This window comes from Acanthochromis polyacanthus, chromosome 2 (assembly GCF_021347895.1).
Source record: "Acanthochromis polyacanthus isolate Apoly-LR-REF ecotype Palm Island chromosome 2, KAUST_Apoly_ChrSc, whole genome shotgun sequence".
NCBI lineage: Eukaryota > Metazoa > Chordata > Actinopteri > Pomacentridae > Acanthochromis > Acanthochromis polyacanthus.
In genome coordinates, this window is record NC_067114.1 from 47,814,117 (window position 1) to 47,834,476 (window position 20,360).

General features: G+C 41.8%; 1 protein-coding gene and 1 long non-coding RNA gene across 18 annotated transcripts in view; both read left to right on the forward strand.

The window, feature by feature from the left end:
- Positions 1-6,559: 6,559 nt before the first annotated feature.
- LOC127532173 (uncharacterized) lies at positions 6,560-7,777 on the forward strand. 11 transcript variants are annotated; one of them, XR_007939584.1, is made up of 6 exons: positions 6,560-6,629; positions 6,663-6,794; positions 7,224-7,256; positions 7,455-7,520; positions 7,554-7,619; positions 7,686-7,750. It is a non-coding gene; the product is annotated as an uncharacterized LOC127532173 (long non-coding RNA). The 11 variants fall into 11 exon arrangements; XR_007939524.1 differs by lacking the exon at positions 7,554-7,619 and having other exon boundaries at positions 7,620-7,777; XR_007939582.1 differs by lacking the exon at positions 7,554-7,619 and having other exon boundaries at positions 7,455-7,487; positions 7,620-7,777.
- A 6,836-nt stretch (positions 7,778-14,613) lies between these two features.
- The window catches only part of fhod1 (formin homology 2 domain containing 1), a 57,773-nt gene continuing 52,026 nt past the window's right edge, over positions 14,614-20,360 (forward strand). For all 7 annotated transcript variants that reach the window (XM_051939751.1, XM_051939760.1, XM_051939766.1 and 4 more), the window contains exon 1: positions 14,614-14,873. In XM_051939751.1, coding sequence (XP_051795711.1) covers positions 14,709-14,873 — 165 coding nt within the window. In that variant the 5' untranslated portion in view covers positions 14,614-14,708. The remainder of the gene's footprint in view (positions 14,874-20,360) is intronic.

The window sequence follows — 20,360 nt, forward strand, 5'->3', positions numbered from 1 at the left end:
AGGATGAAGACACGAGGAGGACAGGATGAGGACAGGATGAGGACAGGGGGAGGACAGGAGGAGGACAGGAGGAGGACAGGATGAGGACAGGAGGAGGACAGGAGGAGGACAGGATGAAGACACAAGGAGGACAGGAGGAGGACAGGAGGAGGACAGGATGAGGACAGGAGGAGGACAGGGGGAGGACAGGAGGAGGACAGGATGAGGACAGGGGGAGGACAGGAGGAGGACAGGAGGAGGACAGGATGAAGACACAAGGAGGACAGGAGGAGGACAGGAGGAGGACAGGAGGAGGACAGGAGGTTCTGGGTGATAAACTGATCCCTAATCAGATCAGTTTATCCATTAAAGTCTCTTCATATCCAGCTGGGACGCTTCAGTCATCATGTGGCTGGTTTTCCTAAATAACTCATTTTTTGTCCAGAATGAACGAAAATTGACCTAAATTATAAAAAAATATGATTCAAGTACTCTGTATTTGTCTGGAGTGACTCGATTTTGTCGTTTTGTGTCTCCTTTTGTGATGTATTGTATTGTTTTTGTTGTTTTTTTTTGTCAATTTTTTCTCTTTTTTGTTTTTGTGTTGTCTCATTTTTATAATATTTTGTGTTGTTTTTGTTGTTTTTTGTCCATTTTTTTGTCTGACTTTTATCATTTTGATCATAAAGTACTTTGCATTTGTCAGTAGTGACTCTAAATTAATCTGCAATGGAAAGAGACTCACATAAAATGTGACTTAAACTGACCCTACATAACATAAGTGAAAAAGCCTCCTCTGCTGCAGTGACTGCACAGTTCACAGCTTCATTTGTGGTTTATTCTGAGATTAAATCCTCTGAAGTCTTAATTTAATAAATCTGATGACTCTGATGTTCTCCACTGCAGGTCTCTGGATCTTTTACATCCAGATAAAGTCTCCAGCATCAGACAGCAGCTGGAACCATCTACCAGCCTGAGGAGCTCCAGCAGATCTCTGATCAGTTCCAGTCTTCATTCAGATCCAGAACGGAGCCTCAGAGTTCAGCAGCTGAACCGTAAAAAGCTGTGATTTATTCTGAGCTTCATTCACTTCAATTAAACATGAATTATTACGTGCAGCCAATTAAACCGGTTCTGGAGCCACAGTAAATTAGAAGCTCTTCATTAAATCACAGCATGAGGAGACTCAGGAGCTCCATCAATCATCTACAGCAGGGTGTCCAACATGAGGCCCGTGGGCCAAAAGCGGTCCTCCAGAGGGTCCAATCTGATAATTAAATTATCAGAGTTTCTGCTGCTCCCTATTTGAAAGAAATCCATGAACTCTGAACAGGTGGTACACAACCAGACTCTGTTCAGAATATTTTAGATTTTAGACTTTTTTCTGCACGGCTTCAGAGGCATATATAGGTCCAGACTTCATTCGGAGGGTTTCCAGTTTTAGTCTTGACTTCATTTAGTGATTGGATGGAAGTACAGACATCTATAACGCCAAACCTCTTTCAAAATACTCCAGATTTTAGGCTTGATTTTTTTAAATTCCTTTGTTTCTGCCCATACATCTACAGCACCAGACTCCATCCAGAATATTCCAGATTTTAGCAGGTCTTTATCCGTCCTTGTGGCTGAATGTTTGTCCTTCCTTTAGGAAACAGAAACTTTAAAACCATCAGTGATCATGAAGTTCATGTTTTGTGCTGGATCTCAGCTCCGACTGTTTTCTTGCCAGAATGCTGGCAGGGAGCAGGAGTTTGTTGGTGTACGAGGTGGAAAGACTGTCAGGAAGAATTTAGAGCATCATGGGAGCTCTGTGGTCAGCGAGGAAACTCATGAATTATCCCATCCCCACTGCTCTCCCCGAGTTCTACTGGAGAAAACCGTCAACCAATGATCACACCCAGAGTCTGACCCACAATAATGTCATTAATGCCAGCTCCTGTACCAGAACCTGAACTTAGAACCTGAAGGACTCAGCTTCACCCTCAACTGTTCTACAGAACATTTTCAATTCAATTCAGTTTTATTTATATAGCGCCAATTACAGTCAAATTGTCTCAAGACGCTTTACAGAACCCAGATGAACCCCAGAGCAGAAATAAGAAGGAAGAACCCTGGAACAGAACCTGGATCTATATGTGGAGAACATCTGCTGCTGGAAGGAGGTAGAGAGGAAGAGGAGGTGCATGAAGACTCCAGCTGACCCCCACAGGGTCACCCAGTCAGCCCTAACTACAAGATCTGTCAGAAAGGAAGGTTTTAAGCCTGGTCTTAAAAATAGAGAGGATGTCAAACTGGGAGCAGGTTCCACAGGAGAGGAGCTGATAACTGAAGGCTCTGCCTCCCATTCTACTTTTAGAAATTCTAGGAACAACAAGTAAGCCTGCAGCTTGAGAGCAAAGAGTTCTACTAGGATAATAAGGTACTATCAGATCTTTAAGATATGATGGAGATTGGTTATTAAGAGCTTTATATGTCAGAAGAAGGATTTTAAATTCTATTCTGGATTTAACAGGAAGCCAGTGAAGAGAAGCAAGTATAGGGGAAATACGATCTGTCTTTAACTCCCATCAGTCTCTTTGGTTCTCCTGGAGTTTCTCTTGACTGACAACATCTTTATCATCGGTTACGTCTCTCTGCTCCTATTGGTCAGCTGTAGACGTTGTCCAATGAGGTGAGAGGAGGTAAAACGTTCAGCTTCCAGGATGGAGCCTCCATTGGTCAGCTGATCTCAGAACCTGAAGTTACAACCTGAGAACCTGAAGTTACAACCTGAGAACCTGATGTTAGAACCTCAGAACCTGATGTGAGAACCTCAGAACCTGATGTTAGAACCTGAGAACCTGATGTGAGAACCTCAGAACCTGATGTGAGAACCTCAGAACCTGATGTTAGAACCTCAGAACCTGATGTGAGAACCTCAGAACCTGATGTTAGAACCTGAGAACCTGATGTTAGAACCTCAGAACCTGATGTTAGAACCTCAGAACCTGATGTGAGAACCTCAGAACCTGATGTTAGAACCTGAGAACCTGATGTTAGAACCTCAGAACCTGATGTGAGAACCTCAGAACCTGAAGTTACAACCTGAGAACCTGATGTTAGAACCTCAGAACCTGATGTTAGAACCTGAGAACCTGATGTTAGAACCTCAGAACCTGATGTGAGAACCTCAGAACCTGATGTTAGAACCTCAGAACCTGATGTGAGAACCTCAGAACCTGATGTTAGAACCTCAGAACCTGATGTTAGAACCTCAGAACCTGATGTGAGAACCTCAGAACCTGATGTTAGAACCTGAGAACCTGCAGAAGCTCCTCAGACCTGCAGACAGACATGTTTTCCTCCACATTCCTGCTGTGGTTCTAATGTTCCATGATGGTGGTGGTTGTTGGGAAAGTGTGGTTCTTCTGGCCTCAGGAATGTCTGGAGGAACGAGGAGTCGCCTCGGCTGCCCCCTCACACACTCATCAGTGGCACTTTATCAGCTCGGTTCTCCAGCTGGAGAACCGCTGAAGATCGTTGCATCAGCACGTTATGAAACTCCTCCTCCGGGATCGAGGAGGCAGAAGACCAGAAACACATCAGAGAGCCTGGAGAGGAGGAGGAGGAGGAGGAGGAGGAGGAAGGAGGATGAAGGAGGATGAAGAAGAAAGAGGAGGAGGATGAAGGAGGAGGAGGAAGCAGCAGCTGGTTGGGTAAGCCCAGCTGCTGCTCCTTCACCCAGTTGGTGTCTCCTCCTGGCCCAGGATGTGGGCTGAAGGTCTCGGAGCTTCAGACCTCCTCAGAGCTCCAGACTCTCATTAACACGTGCTGCCGGGTTCAGGTCCTCAGGGGGATCAGCACGTGGAGGATGGAGGCGGTTGTGGTTGTGGAGGACGTTTAACCCCCTGGTGTGGTCCAGCAGGTCCATCAGTCCAGATTTAAACTCTAATGTTTAACTGTTAACAGGTCTACGGCCTCTGAGGGACAGTTTGTCTTATTTTGGTCATTTGGTGTCTCAGTTTTGTCGTTTTGTGCCTTTTTCTTCTTGTTTTGTGACTCGTTTGTGTCATTTTGTGTCTAGCTTTTGTTGTTTTGTCTTGTTTGTGTCATTTTGTGTCATATTTTGGTCATTTTTGCTCTTGCTTTTGATGTTTTAGGTCCTGTTTTTGTCTTTTTGTGTCTCCTTTTTGTCATTTCTTCCAGTAAACTCCAGGTTCCAGTCAGTAAATCGATCTGAGGGACTCGATAAGGAACTCAGGTGTCGTGTTGTTTGCTCTCTAAGCTCCGCCCCTCCTGAGCTGCAGACAGGTAGAAGCAAACACCTGGCAGCAGCTCCATGCTAACAGAGCTGAGCGTGCTGCAGCCTGTGGTCCTCCTCAGGTGAACTGGCAGCAGAAGCTCTGGTTGTGAAACGCCTCCTCTGATTGGTCGGGACAGCAGGTATTCATCCAGCTACAACAATCTGTCATCTGCATGTCAGTTGAACTTCATACATGTGGACACGCCAGACATAGTTCAGGTAACCGTGGCAACCGCTCTGATGCTTCACGACCTGTACAGCAGGTTATTACAGGAGGAGGTCATTTAAGTGCGTAAAAACGTCCCTGAAAGACCAAAATAATTCCATAAGTAAATGAAAACATGTGAATAAATGAATTATCCTGGTTAACAGAAACATGATGCAACACTGGAACATTTAAAAATGGTGAAAATGACAACAAATGTCTGTAAATGATTAGATTTTTAGCTGATCTACTCTCAGTAAAAATATAATTTTACAGTCAAATGTTTAATAAATACTGATGTTTCATTAAATATTTTACAGTTTTGACCTGTTTTTGGGGTTAACATGTAAATTAGCACTTTTTCTGTGCATTTACTCAAAAATGACTTAAGATTTGTACTGAATTACCTATGAAAGGTATTAAAAGATGTTTAAAATGATAACAGTTCAAAACAACTTCAATTTTCTACAAAACCATTGAAAAATTGGCAAAAGACTCAAAAACAGTCCAAAATGTCTTCATATTTCTACTTTACTGCCTAAAATGTCTAGAAACAACTCAGAATGTATAAAATGACAAAAACACTTAAAACCAGCTTCATATTTGAACTTAATTACCTAAAAATGTAATTAAACTAAACACGGAAAACCTTTAAAAATAACAGCAAGTGCAAAAATGTTCACATTTAAGAAATTATCTTTCTACAAAACATCATGAACAAGCTGACATTTAAGAAGAAAATAAGTTCAGTTTCATCAACATTCAGCCTCAGTTTATCATTTCCTCATTACAACTTCCAGATCACAGAGAGTCCACAAAGGAACACAACATTTAGTCACCTGGACCTGAAGCATGGAGGATTTACTGGAGGATCACAACCACAAAAGAAGACAAAAAAACACCAAAAACAAGACAAAATATTACAAAAACAAGACACAAAACAAAAAATGAGACAAAAAAGTGACAAAGCAACAAAAAATACACAAATGAGACAAAAAAGGAAGAAAAAAAAGAAACAAAATGACAAAAACACTCCACCAAACAACAAATAAAGCAAAACACAAAATAGCAACAATAGAGCTTCAGGAGACAAACTGTTCCCAAAAAGTTGGTTTTCTGAAGCTCCGACCATCTCCTCATTCTGGAGATGTTTTGTGCCTCATTTTGTCCCGTTATATCTTGTTTTTGTTGTTTTGTGTCTCGTTTTTGTTGTTTTGTGTCTCTTTCTCGTCTTGTTCTCTCCTCCTCCTGTAGATGTTTTCTATCTCCGTGTCTCCTCTCTGCTCTGCTCCTCATCTGTAGATGTTCCTCCATCATGGATGGATCTCCACCAACCTGCTCCTCTGTGCTCTGTTTCTGCTGTGTTTATTTTAATGAAGTTTTTATCATCTATCCTTGTGGTTGGATCCTGACTGAGCAGCAGAAGTCGTGCAGACGTTCTTCAGGAAGAGTCGGTGCCAGGCTGCTCCTAATGAACCAGTAATGATTTATTGTTGTCAGATATTTACTGCCGCTCTCTGAAACAACAGAGCACACCTGCAGGATGATCACCTCACCTGTGGGAGGGTTTCCAGTCTGTACTGGTGCTTTGTCAACAGTGCTGGCGTTGATGGACAGATTTACAGCTCCGTGTTGTTTCAGACCTGCAGCCAACGGATTCCTGCAGCTTCACGCTCAGACGTCCTGTTTTCCTCTTTGTTTGGCTCGAGGTGGAAAAGATCCGATTACTGCTGGAGGTGTGAACGTTCTGCAGCATCACAGAGGAAAAATACCTCCAGAGGAGAGGAGCAGCATTCCTTCAGACAGAGCTGTCAGAGGAAGTGGAAAGTACAACACACAGGTCAGAACTGCACCGTCACGTAGAGACTCATCCACACTAGGACCGATTCAGGGTCAATACCGACTGGATCGATCAGTAAAAAACAATCAATTCCTCCCACTGACTTCATCAGAACATCTGATTCTTCATCTGCAGTAACTCATCAATGATCAGAGTTCTACCTTCAGACTGGGAATATTTACAGAGTTCCAGGTCCTTGAAGTCCATAGAGAAAAACGTCCCCTGGAGAAAGTTCTAGAGTAGACCTTCTAGAATAGGTCTACTCTAGAACTTTCTCCAGCTGTCGGTAGGTCTACTCTAGAACTTTCTCCAGCTGTCGGTAGGTCTACTCTAGAACTTTCTCCAGTCGTCGGTAGGTCTACTCTAGAACTTTCTCCAGCTGTCGGTAGGTCTACTCTAGAACTTTCTCCAGCTGTCGGTAGGTCTACTCTAGAACTTTCTCCAGCTGTCGGTAGGTCTACTCTAGAACTTTCTCCAGCTGTCGGTAGGTCTACTTGAGAACTTTCTCCAGCTGTCAGTAGGTCTACTCTAGAACTTTCTCCAGCTGTCGGTAGGTCTACTCGAGAACTTTCTCCAGCTGTCGGTAGGTCTACTCTAGAACTTTCTCCAGTCGTCGGTAGGTCTACTCTAGAACTTTCTCCAGCTGTCGGTAGGTCTACTCGAGAACTTTCTCCAGTCGTCGGTAGGTCTACTCTAGAACTTTCTCCAGCTGTCGGTAGGTCTACTCTAGAACTTTCTCCAGTTGTCGGTAGGTCTACTCTAGAACTTTCTCCAGCCGTCGGTAGGTCTACTCTAGAACTTTCTCCAGCTGTCGGTAGGTCTACTCTAGAACTTTCTCCAGTTGTCAGGAGGTCTACTCTAGAACTTTCTCCAGTCGTCGGTAAGTCTACTCTAGAACTTTCTCCAGCTGTCGGTAGGTCTACTCTAGAACTTTCTCCAGCTGTCGGTAGGTCTACTCTAGAACTTTGTCCAGCTGTCGGTAGGTCTACTCTAGAACTTTCTCCAGCTGTCGGTAGGTCTACTCTAGAACTTTCTCCAGTCGTCGGTAGGTCTACTCTAGAACTTTCTCCAGTCATCGGTAGGTCTACTCTAGAACTTTCTCCAGTTGTCAGGAGGTCTACTCTAGAACTTTCTCCAGTCGTCGGTAGGTCTACTCTAGAACTTTCTCCAGCTGTCGGTAGGTCTACTCTAGAACTTTCTCCAGCTGTCGGTAGGTCTACTGTAGAACTTTGTCCAGCTGTCGGTAGGTCTACTCTAGAACTTTCTCCAGCTGTCGGTAGGTCTACTCTAGAACTTTCTCCAGTTGTCAGGAGGTCTACTCTAGAACTTTCTCCAGCTGTCGGTAGGTCTACTCTAGAACTTTCTCCAGCTGTCGGTAGGTCTACTCTAGAACTTTCTCCAGGGGACGTTCTCCTTTCCTGCTTCCAGTCTTTAAGTTTAGTCTTAGAACATTCCAGGTCCTTGAAGTCCATAGAGGTGTGTCCAGATTTATCACTTTTTAATGGACTTTTTCAGAACCTCATCAGTACATCAGATAGAACCATGACATTTAGGAGGAGAAACATCTGAGTTCTGGTAGAAACTGACACCAGATCAGTTTTTGTCAGAACAAGTTCCAGCAGATGAAAAGTCTCATTTTTTCCTTCAGATTGATGAGATCCTCATCTTCACGTGGTTTTGAACATTTTTTGAGACGTTTTGTTTGAGTTTCAAGACATTTTGGTCTCGTTTTAAAGAGTTCAGGACAAATTTTGAGTTATTATGAGCAGATGTTGAAGGAGTTTGGAAAGTTTTTATCGTTATGGACAAAAAGTCTAAGAGACATTTTGAATAATTTTGTGTAATTTTGTAGAAAGTTCAAGACATTTTGGACAAATTTTAAAATGTTCAGGACAAATATTGAGACATTTTGGTACATTTTTGAAGAGGTTGTTGTCATTTTTGACAACTTTGAAGTCATCTGGGACATGTTTAAAGACATTTGGATTATTTTAAAATCATTTTGGACAATTTTTGAGTCATTTCATCAGTCCAGTAGATAGAACCATGACATTTAGGAGGAAAAACACATCTGAGTTCTGATAAAACTGAAACCAGATCAGTTTGAATCCATCCAGGTGTCACAGTCTGTTAATCTGACTCTATCATCAGTATTATGGGATGTATCCTAGTGTGAGCAGTTTACAGTCCTAGAAACAATCATCGGTTTCCTGGATGTGTTTCTGGTTTCTGATAATTCACCAGAGAAAACTTTAAAAACTCATTCTGGGTGAACTTTAATGTTCATACGAACCGACATCACCTGGAGGACGTAGATTATAACAACTACAGATAATAAATAAAACAGCTAAAGTTAAATTCTAGCACGTCTGTACCGAGAACAGCTAAATATAAACTAACAGAGGGTTAAAGCGTCGGTTCACTGATCAGTGAACTAGTTTTAGTCGTGTTAATAACAGATCAGATCTAATGAAGCTTCTGACGGTGACGGTGAGCTCATCTCCAACCAGAATGAAGCAGTGAAATGTTGGAGGCTGTAAGTGATCATCTCCACCTCCATGCTGCCCCCTCTGGGCCTCCTGTGGGGGGTTGGTCCACAGCTTCAGGCCGTCCATCACTCTCCTCCCTCAGCTCTGTCTTGCATAAGCGGCCTCTCGGCTCGCTGCTTCGGTTATCTGATCGCTCGCTGTGTATTTTCGTCTTCTCTCTAGAAACCAGCTGCCGGTTGTGAAACAGAGATGAAGAGTCACTGGGAGGTTCAGCTGAAACTGCTGCCTCAGCTCCACAGAGGAGGTTAAAGAAGCTTCTGCTAACATCCATCCATCCAGCAGGAGATGCTGTGACCTCTGACCTTCACTCTGTCATCTAGAGATCCTTCCAGCCCAGTGGAACCACCACAGAACCCACAGAACCTCCTGAATGACAGCAGCACTAGAACCACCCATCAGACCTCTGCAGTGTCCTCAGAGGATTAAACCTGTAGAAGACCTCCAGAACCTCTTCACTGACCAAAGGAGCCTCCTAAAGGAACACTACAACCACAGGAAACAACTTCTTATTGGCCAAGAACCTCCTGATAGACCTCGTTCCTCATTTATTACCACATAAAACACCTCCAGAACCGCCGTTAAACATCGTACAGAACCTCCTGAACCGGCCAACATAAAGTTCTCCACAACTTCCTCAATGATCTAAAGAACCCCCAAAGGACCAACAGACGTTCCACAACTTCCCCAGTTACACCAGAACATTCTAAATAACACCAGTGTCTTCTTATGACCGCTCAGTAGAACCTCCAGAAGGACATTCAGAACATCCCCAGTGACCTACAGAACCCCCACAAGCTCCTCAGTTCCCTACGATGCCTTCAATGATCTCTAAAGCTGTCTCAGTTTTCACTAGAACCTCTAGAACATCCTAAAGGCCTCCACAAATCCCTCAAAGACCAAGCAACAACCTAAAGAAACACTGGAACCACCTAGAACCATCAACAACCCAAGTAGTGCTCATGGTAACGTCCTAAAAGTCCTCCAGGACCTCCTCAGTACTACGGGAACCTTGAAAACGAACACTAGAACACCGACAGACTGTCAAAAGAACAACTCAGTTACCAGCATAACCTCCTGAAAGACCTCCAGAACCTCCTCAGATACAACAGGAACTCCGAAATGACAGCTAGAAGCACTTATACATGAATAAATAACCAATCACTGACCACTACTACCTCCTGAAAGACCTCCAGAACCTCCTCAGCGCTGGCAGACTAAATGAATGCTTCTGCAGACGGTGAGTTCAGAAAACCTGAAGCTCTAAATGCAGAGAATCAAACAGAAAGCAGCAGAAAGTGTTTGCAGATGGAGTCAGAGAGGAACCATGGAGGAAGGTTTGAGGGAAGGAAGGAAGGAAGGAAGGAAGGAAGGAAGGAAGGAAGGAAGGAAGGAAGGAAGGAAGTTGTGTTTAAACTCCTAGACCTGTTTTATGAGAAGAAAGAAGAATTACTAAAATACATTGCTCTTTGTTGCATTATTGACCAGATTTTTTTCATTAAAATCAACATTTTTTAAAAACATTTTGGTTCAATAAAATCAGTATTTGTTTATGTTCTGGTTCATTAAAATAAATGTTTTTACTGTTTTGGTTCATTAAAATCCAGGTTGTGGACGTTTTGTTGTTAATATCCAGATCTGTGATGCGTTATTTGTCACATATTTGATTTTTTGTGCATTAACATCCAGATTTTTTACTCTTTTGTGCAATAATATCCAGATTTTTCACAATTTATTCTGCTACTATGGAGGGTTTTGAAACTTTGGGGGGTAATTAACTAAATATTTATCCTTCTGGCTAATTGAAATCCAGACTTTGGACATTTTGTTGTGTTGATATCCAGGTTTGTGAGGCGTTATTTGTCAGATATTTGATGTTTTTGATGTGCTGGTTTTTTGACAGTGGGTCGCTAATGTCAGGACTCTGCAGCTTTAGTCTGTTAATGTTTTGTGTCTTTAATGGGTTTGAACTCTGACTCACCTGGACGGCTGCCCAGGTGAGTGTGTAGATGATCAGGTCAGAACTGGAGCAAAGGTCACAGAGCAGAACTTTATGGTCATCGTATATCATCATCCTGATCCATAAACATCAGCTCCTCCTGAAGCTCCTCCACACTGAAACCTGTTCAGTCACTGAAAGACTCCATGGAAGAACTTCAAAGCTGTCACTCCAACGCTCCAGACTTCTTCAGGAGAACGTTGGACGTTATTTTCGTAAACCTTCTAATGATTTATTTTCATTGATCGATCTGCTTGAAGTCTGATCAGTCAGGACCAGAACCTCCAGTTTTCTGAGCCACATCCAGCGCCTCACTGATGGTTTTATCTCCAGTTCTACTGGAACCACAGAACAGAGCTCAGATCTGCTGCTTGGTTCTGGTTCCTCTGGAGGAGGTTCTGGTGTCGGAGCTCCACCTTCTATCCTCCCTCTCCTGTGTGTGTGTGTGTGTGTGTGTGTGTGTGTGTGTGTGCGTGTTTCAGTCTCTTTCATCATTCTTATGCAACCTCAGTCAGACGTGTAAATGTAGAGGAACACTGCCCCCTGCTGGATCAGACTCAGAAACATTGATTTTACTGATTAGATCAGGGGTGTCAAAGCTCACTTTAGGGCCGAACAGGATAAACATTTATTGAATACACTAAAAGTAAATGTTTTTGGAGCATAAATAAGAATAAAAACAGACAGGAATATTATTCCACAATAAATAAACTTAAACTTTATATAACTTGAAATACTTTGTTCTCTCTCAAAACGTCTCTTGTCAAAATTATAAAAGTTACAACTCTGAACATGCTGCAAAAAAGACCATGAAAAAAAGAAATAAAAATGATGCTTTTCCACAAAAGTAAAAATCAAAAATCAAAACATTCAGTTTTCTTTGCTCTTGGCCCATTTTATAAACATAAACTTTAAATGTGAGCTGGATGTGAAGCCCTGAACACGACATACTGCTCCTGTTTATAAGTTGTCTGTTTAACCTGCTCAGCTTCAGGGGATGGTAACTGTTGTTCAAGGGAAAGAAAGCATGAGGACTTCCTGCTGCTGTGCATTCTGGGAAACCTTGTGTTTTTTTCCAACTTTGTTGTACCAACAACAAATTACATTTTCAGCTTATTCACAATGACAAATGTAGACATATTGAGGTAAACACAATTGGTCTGATGTGTATTTTCATGTCAAGTAGAACAGTTATTTTAATGTTCATGTTCAAACAAATCAGAATACCAGCTCTGCTGAACAGACTGTAGTTATCTTTTTACTAAATTCCTTGTGTAGCTCAAGAACTCTACTGAGAATCTTTCCTGGACTCAGCCAACACATCTCTGTATGATCAGGAATGTCTGCAAACTCTGAATCTATTTCTCACAAAAAAGACTGAAATCGGTGGTTCAGACTTTTAGCTCGGATAAAGTTTACGGTTTGCATTACGGTGCTCATTAAATGTTCCATTAACACTTTAGCACACAGTGTTTCCTGATGGATGATGCAGTGATATGCTGTCTGCTCACCAGGACTTCTCCTCCTGCATCTTTACTCACAATGAATAATCTGGTGTTTTAGTTCAGGATCCTTCATGGTGGAGGTGGTCCTCCTGGAGAACATCTTCTCCACTCTTCACCACATGTTGCAGAGATCTGTGATCTGCTGCAGTCCAGTTTCCAACATATTTTATATATTTTATATCTGATCATGAAACCACTGATCTCTGACTCAGAGCCTTCAGTTATCAGCTCCTCTCCTGTGGAACCTGCTCCTAGTTTGGGTTCTGGAGGCAGACACCCTCTCTGTTTTAAGGCTTAAAACCTTCCTTTCTGACAGATCTTATATTAGGGCTGACTGGGGGACCCTGAGGGGGTCAGCTGGAGTCTTCCTCTTGGACGTCCCTTCGTTCTGCCTCTAGTCATGCTGCTATAGGCCTATAGGCTGCTGGGGGACTTCTCTGGATGCACTGAGCCCTTCTCTATCTACCTTTACATTTAATATGTATACCGTTATTGCATTACACTAACTCTGTTTCCCCCTGTGCTATTTCTCCGAGTGTCCCTGGTCCCAGAGCTGGATGCTTCAGATCTGTGGTTGATGTTCCACCAGCTGGTCCAGTCTCCATCATGTCCACTGTGGGATGCTGCTGCTGACCTTCCTCCAGTCCTCTGCTTCCAGCTGCTCATTTCCACCAGTCTCTGCATCATCCTCACTATACTTGATCTGTTCTTCTACATACTGGTTGAGTTTTACTACCAGCTATATATGTAGTAGATTTAATGCCAGAGCTGTACACCAGAACAGGAAACTATGGATCAGTTTACATGTTAGCCTCTACTTTGTATGAATCATCTGTCTGATCATACATGGATCAAATGTGTGTTCTATGTTCCTTGCCCTCCTCTACCTTCTCTTCCTCTCTACCTCCTTCCAGCAGCAGATGTTCTCCACATATAGATCCAGGTTCTGTTCCAGGGTTCTTCCTGTTAAAGGTGTTTTCTTGCCTCTGTCTCCTTATTTCTGCTCTGGGGTTCATCTGGGTTCTGGAAAGCGTCTGGAGACAATTTGACTGTAATTGGTGCTACATAAATAAAACTGAAATTATATATAATTAAATTGAATTGAATTGACTGATATCTTATTGATCATTTATTGATCAACAGGAAGCTGCAGACATGAACACAAACAACCAGGTGGAACGAGATGACAACACACAATGAACACAGACATCTGGATTTTACACAGCTGTGTTCATTATGGATGTTTTTAATCAGTGACATCATCAGACCGATCGATCAGTGACATCATCCGACCGATCGATCAATGACATCATCACACTAATCGATCAGTGACATCATCAGACTGATTGATTTCTATCATATTTATCATCATGTTGTTCTCCAGAGATGTGAGGAGCCAATCGGAACTAAAAGATCTGACTGACTGGCTGTGATTGGATGTCTGTACTTCCGTGTTTCTGCCACCAGGTGGCGCTGCTCCACTGCTCAGCTGACTGTTACCATGACAACAGGAGGCTTGTTGTTGTTTTTTCTGTAATAGGAGCTGACAGCAGCACTTTGTTTCCCAACATCAGGTCATGATGTCACACGTCCGCACTGGACTCACGTGATGTCATCAGCCCACCCACCAATCAGAGCATTGGTCATCACACTGCACTCTCTCCTTCAAAATAAAGACGTGTTATCATATTATATTATATTATATTATATTATATTATATTATATTATATTATATTATATTATATTATATTATATTATATACATCTGCTGGTAGTAATTTTCAGATATAATAAAAGTTATTTATATAATGATCACGGATAAATGAGGATAAACCTTTATTGATGTCTGGGGAAATACTCTGAGTACTTTTACTCTGGTACTTTTAGTTATATTTTTCACTTGTGTACTTTTACTTCCATGAGGAAACATTTAAATATGCGATTTCATGACAGAATATTTCTACCCGCTTTATAAATCACTAAATAATAATAATAATAATAATAATAATAATAATAATAATAACAAAAATAAAGAAGCAAAGTGACCTGAGAACTGAATAAATGAGCTCAAACAGTCAGAACATTAGAACTTGTTGGTCATTTGTTGGTTCTGGTTTCTTCTGGAGGTCCATGTTGGTGTCCAGGACCAGGACCAGGACCAGGACCAGGACCTGGACCTGGAACTGCTGCTTTATTGTGAAATGCTGTAGCTCAGGCTGTTATTTTGAAGGGCGGGGCCGGTAGTGCAGGTCTGCATTCAGCAGCTGCAGCAGCTGCATTTCACGGCTCCTCCGGACGCAGCGCACCGACCTCTCTGTCTCCTGCAGCCGCCGTCGGTCGCGGAGTCTCGGCCATGGCGTCCATCGTGTGCCGGGTCCAGTACCTGGAGGACTCGGATCCGTTCATCTGCACCAACTTCCCCGAACCCCGCAGACCTCCTCCGGTCAGTCTGGAGGAGAACCAGCCGCTCAGCGAGCAGGTCGCCGGGATCCACAAGCTGCTGGAGGCGCCTCTGAAGGTGGGTCACCGCCAGCCGGGTTCTCTGCTCCACCGGCCGGGTTCTCTGCTCCACCGGCCGGGTTCTCTGCTCCACCGGCCGGGTAACTTTCTGAACCTGGACCGGTGATTCTGGTTAAATGGAACTAACTTAAACTAACTCTAACCAGCCTGTAGTGACAGAAACTAACCAGTAAATCAGCTGAAATCCAGTCAAACCCAGTTTAAAGTTCCAGAACCATCCGCTCTTTCTGGGTCCAGATCACAAGCAGAACTCCGCCTGAAGACCCGGTAGTTTAAGGTGGAATTACTTTATTATTTATTACTTTATACACTTTATTGATCTGATTTTTATATTTTAATTATTCTAGTTTCTGTTCATTCGTTAGACAGTTTTAATTTAACCTACAGTCAATAATAAAGGTTTAAAAATACAACTTTTTAAACAACTTGTTTAATTTTTGAACTTTAAATTTTTAATACTTCTTTTATTTATTTATTTTTAATTAATTTTTCCTATTTCGTGATAAAATATCTTTGGCTTTGGACTGTTTTTATTATATGTCTATTTGTTGTAAATATTTTTTAATAATTTAAAAATATATTTCTTTAACATTTCTTGCCGCCATTTTTATATTTCCCAATAATTTCTTAGTTTTTTGGGTTGTTATTTAAAAAATTGCGATAATTTCAAATATATATATTTAAACTTATGTACAATTTTGTCTAAATTCAAGTTTTTTTAAACCACATTTTATGAAGAATTTTATAAAATTTGTGTAATTTCTTAACATTTTAAAATCTATTTCTGTTGTCGTCCAAACGTGTTTTCTTTCTAAATAAGCTGGATCTGAGCAGGAACTGTAGGCGGTAGAGGATGTGAGGACGGTGATGGCTCAGAATCTGTTTTCTTCCTCACATTTCTGCTGAATCTAAACCAGAAGCTGCTGCTGACTAATGACGGAGTCAGAGTTTCCTACCGGCAGTGAACGCAGCATCCAGCCTGTTTTCTGCTCATTCCTTCCATATCTGAGTCTGAACTGAAGCTGATAAGGACTTAAACATCGAACAGAACGTCTCTGCTTCCCCCTAAAAACACCTCAAACTTCTCCTCAAAGACGTTAAAGCTTCTACTGCAGAAGATCTGAACCTGGAAACATCCAGAGTCTGTCAGTAGATGATAGAAATACATCAAACTGCAGGAATCAATGAGAAAAAGAACAAACAGTTCATCTAATCTCTAAATATCAGCAGCAGAAAGTATGAAGAAACCTGGTGAACTTTACTGAAGACGTGTGGATCTTTAAACCCTCAGACAGATAAAGGAGAACGTGGAGGAACCGTGCTGGTGTTCTCCTCGTTCATCTCCATGAACCCAAAGCTTCACTTAGAACATGAGGCACATTTTAACCCGACAGTGGCTCACATCATTTCTGCTCCATCTCATCAACAGGATAAACAGGGAAATAAACAGAACAAAATCAACTTTATTATGAGCTGAAAGGGACCAGAACTGCCCGATAGAGCAGATACAATACAAAATCTGTCATAAACCAGATGATACGGCAGTTTTGTAGTTTGTTTTTGTGGATTTTGTTTAAAGGGTTAATAAACACCAGCGGCAAAAAATGATCATTTTCTGATGGGTCAGATTTTACAGGTTTAAAGAACAAAGCTTCAAGGTTTTAGGAGATAAAACCAAGCAGATGGAGCTCCACATTTATCATCTAAGTAAACAAATAAACAACCAGAATACAAGATGTCAAGAACACCTGAACCCTTTCAGATCCACCGCTGACCTGCAGGACGTATTCTTACATTTTTACATCCTGTAGTGGAGTTTTCTGGAGTATTTCTATTTGCTTTACATGCATTTAACCTTTAGATCCCAGGTTTTAATCATTTATACTGAATTATGTCTGAACTACTACCATAAACTGATTAACCCTTCTGTTGTCTTCATGTACGGCACCAAAAAATATTGATTCCTTGTCTGAAAAAAATCAAAAAAAATTCAGCAAAAAAATCCTCAAATTTCTGAAAATAAAAAATAAAATTCCTTAAAGTTTCCCTTAAAAGTTTCATTTAAAATTCTTGTAAATATTTTTTTAAAAATCATTTAAACTCTCCTCAAAAAATCCTAAAAATATCTAAAGTGACTCCATATTTATCAGTAGAACTTCTGATCATTTCTTTAAGAACATTCACATAAAATCAATCAAAATCCAGAGAATTTCTCTGGATTTTGGTTGATTTTTTTTTTCCTGAATGTTCTTAAAGAAAATTTTTTAATATTTCTGTTTTCCATCAAAAATGTTCAAAAATTTCCCCAAAATGTTGAAAATGTGGACATCAGAAGTTTCACTGTGAAAATATATCTTTTCCACATTTTCAAACTTTAAATGGACCTGCAGGACGACACGAGGCTTAAAAGTGCCACAAACCTAAAATAATTCAGACAGTTTTCCTTTTTTCACGTGTATTTCAGAAAGCTGTTCGACATCCCGTGGTCTGGTTTACGAAGGGTTCTGTTCTGCGTCTTTATTGAGTATTTTAAACCCGTCACTGCAACCAGAAAGTTCTGAGACCTGGAGAATGAAGAATTATGAGTCTGTATTCCACACTTATCTGCAGAAAGAAGGATGGATCTGATCTTGTTTCACATCTTCAATTCAAAAACTTTATTTGTCCCCAAGGGGCAATTAAAAAGGGGCATCTACCACCAATCAGACATGAAGATGCAGTTGTAGCTGTTCTCTGTAGGGTTACGCATAGGACCATCTGAAGTAGCAGATCTGGGTGTTTGGGGCTCCTTCCTCCATGTTTACCGTCTTATATTAGCTCGTTAGCATGCTAACGGTTTCCTGATGGGAACAGAACAGTCTGAGTGATTCTTATTGTTCTGAGTGAAGCTCTTTAACGTGTTCTTGAGGAAACATGATAAAAATATCATGTTTTCCTCTACAGTCAGTGTCCTATAAAAAGCTGTGTGAAGGAGGAGGGGCTGTAATTCCCAGTTTGGCCAGTTCAAACTCCCACAGAGAAGCTTGTTTTTAGTGGTTTACAGAAACCAATGTGGTGGAAATGTAAATAAAATATCAGCTTTGCTCATATCCAGTTAATTGTTCATTTTCAGACCTCTCTAGAAGTTGAAACCAGCAGGTCTTTGGATGAAATGGATGAAAAGTGATGAAATGAAGCAGGTGGCTGTTTTCTCTGTTCCAGTCCTTAAACTGAGACTCACTGATCCAGGAGTTGATCTGTTCTTCAGCTTCAGTCCAGATCAGCAGCTTCTCTGATGTTGGAGGGTTCTGTTCTCTGCAGATGAAGATGGATTTAGTTTCTGGTCATTAAGCTGCTTTTCCACCAACACTTTTGTTCTTTACAAACTGAAGAAGAAGCTCAAACCTTCTTTCATTGAGGTCCTTCTTGGAGCTTCGTTTGGATTCAGATTCCTGCAGCAGAACCAGAGGAGCATCTGAATGTTGGAATCTGTCCAGAAGACGTTCAGACTGATGAGCCTTCAGCCTCTGAGCTGCTTTAGACAAGAGAAGTTTCCAGAAGGTCTGACAAGCTCTCCTGGAAGTCCTTCAGAAACATGGAGGACTTCCTGAACGAGGCTCCAGCAGCGTTTACTGGAATCAGAACCACTTCCGCTGAAAGACGAGAAAAATGAGACAAAACAAACAAAATTGTGTTGGTGTCTGTAAACATGGAGATAGATCAGCATCTCTAGGATGAGGAGACAACGTCAGGAAACATGTTGGACATATTTCCTCAGATGTTAAAGCTCTGGAACTAATGTTGGACATGGTGGTTCTTTCATAGACCTTCCTTCAGTTCCTCGAGGAAAGGAACAGTCTTCAGAAGCTTGTTGTCCTTTCTATCCACAGATCATCTCTCAGCAGGAATTCCTTTGGACAGTTGAGAAGCAAAGACCTGGGATCAGCTGTCCATTGCTGTCATCTTGGAAAGATCCTGTCCAGGAATGTTCAGGTCTTCATGTGATTTCCTTGAACACTCAAAAAGAAGTCCATGCCTTACGAACTGCATTTTCAGGTCCAGGATGTTGGGCAACGTGTTGGCGTAGCCTCTTTGTATGACTTTAGCTGAGTAGTTAGCTTCCTTTTGTAACTTTAGCTGAGTAGTTAGCTTCTCGCTATCATTTTTGTAGCATACTTATGAGAATCATCTCATACATCTGAGACATACGCAGAAGAACCTCCATCATCCTCCTGGTGCGTTAGGTCTCTAAAGAGCTGAGGGAAGATCAGAGCTGCATCTCCGAGCTGCTTCAGACTGCAGGTTTAGATTTTATAGATTTTTTTTCTGCTTTTTCCAGGTTTTCATCACTGTGACTTCTGACAGAAAACATCTGAGTTCTCTCTCCTTCTTCATGATGTTCTGGTTCCTCAGAGCTGCAGGACTTTACATTAAAGATGAACCAGAAACTGCTCAGAGTTCCTCAGAATTTGTTTTTGTGCTGCTGGATACTTGAAGGATGATCAGATGATTCGTCAGCAGCCTGAGTTTGAACACGTTCTGCTTCATGTTCTTGTTTCAACATTTCCTCCAGTTTGTCATTTATTCCTGTTGGTAGACCTCTCTGAGTGAGTGCTGCATCAGATAAAGCTCTGCTCCCTGGAGATCACATTCCTCCTCTGACCCTCTAATGGCTCCCTGCAGATCTTCTGAGATGATAGGAGCTTCAGACTTTCCATCCATTCTGCTGCATGAAGCGGCTTTCTGTGGCTGATTGAGGAGGAAGAGGGTGGGACTGTAAACAGGAGATAAGCTGGACGGATGGACGGATGTAGCGCTAACAGCAGCATGGTTAGGACATCTCAGCAGGCTTTTCCTTCCACATGAGGAGCAGCAGCTGCATGAAAACCATTTTATTTGGAGAGACTTCAACACGTTCTGATAAATCATCTGTTTCCCTCAGATTAATTCTGCAGAATTAAAGAGAAACTGCTTCCTGTTCCAGACGCTGCGCTGCAAACAGCCGATGACTGAAGTAGAAGATGGATCTTCTCTGCAGAACTCAGCCTCAGGTTCTTCAGTCTGTCAGGATTTCTAAAGTTCAGATAAATGTCTTTAAACATGCAGCTTATTGAGCAGCTCAGAATCCTACTGCTCCTTCAGAGAAACCATCTGGAGGTCAGACTGTCTCCTGGAGCTTCATCCAGACTCTGGGTTAACAGCAGAACTCCACCTTCAGAATGTCTGAGAAGATCTGTTCAGTGAACAAACAGAGAATTTAGTTTTCAGTTTAAAATATAAATACATAAATACAGCAGATATCCACAAAGTGCTGCATGAAGATTAGTGGGGAGATGAGCTGCTACGTGTGAATCCCTCTGAAACCGTCGCTTCTTCCAGTCGCTGATCTCCACATTTGAAAAACTGAAGTTTGATTCATCGTTCAGTCAGTTTGGTAAACGGGTCGCCATAGAAACAGAACTGAACAGAACCTGAGCTGTAGAGAAGGAGCGAGGTGAAGATAAAG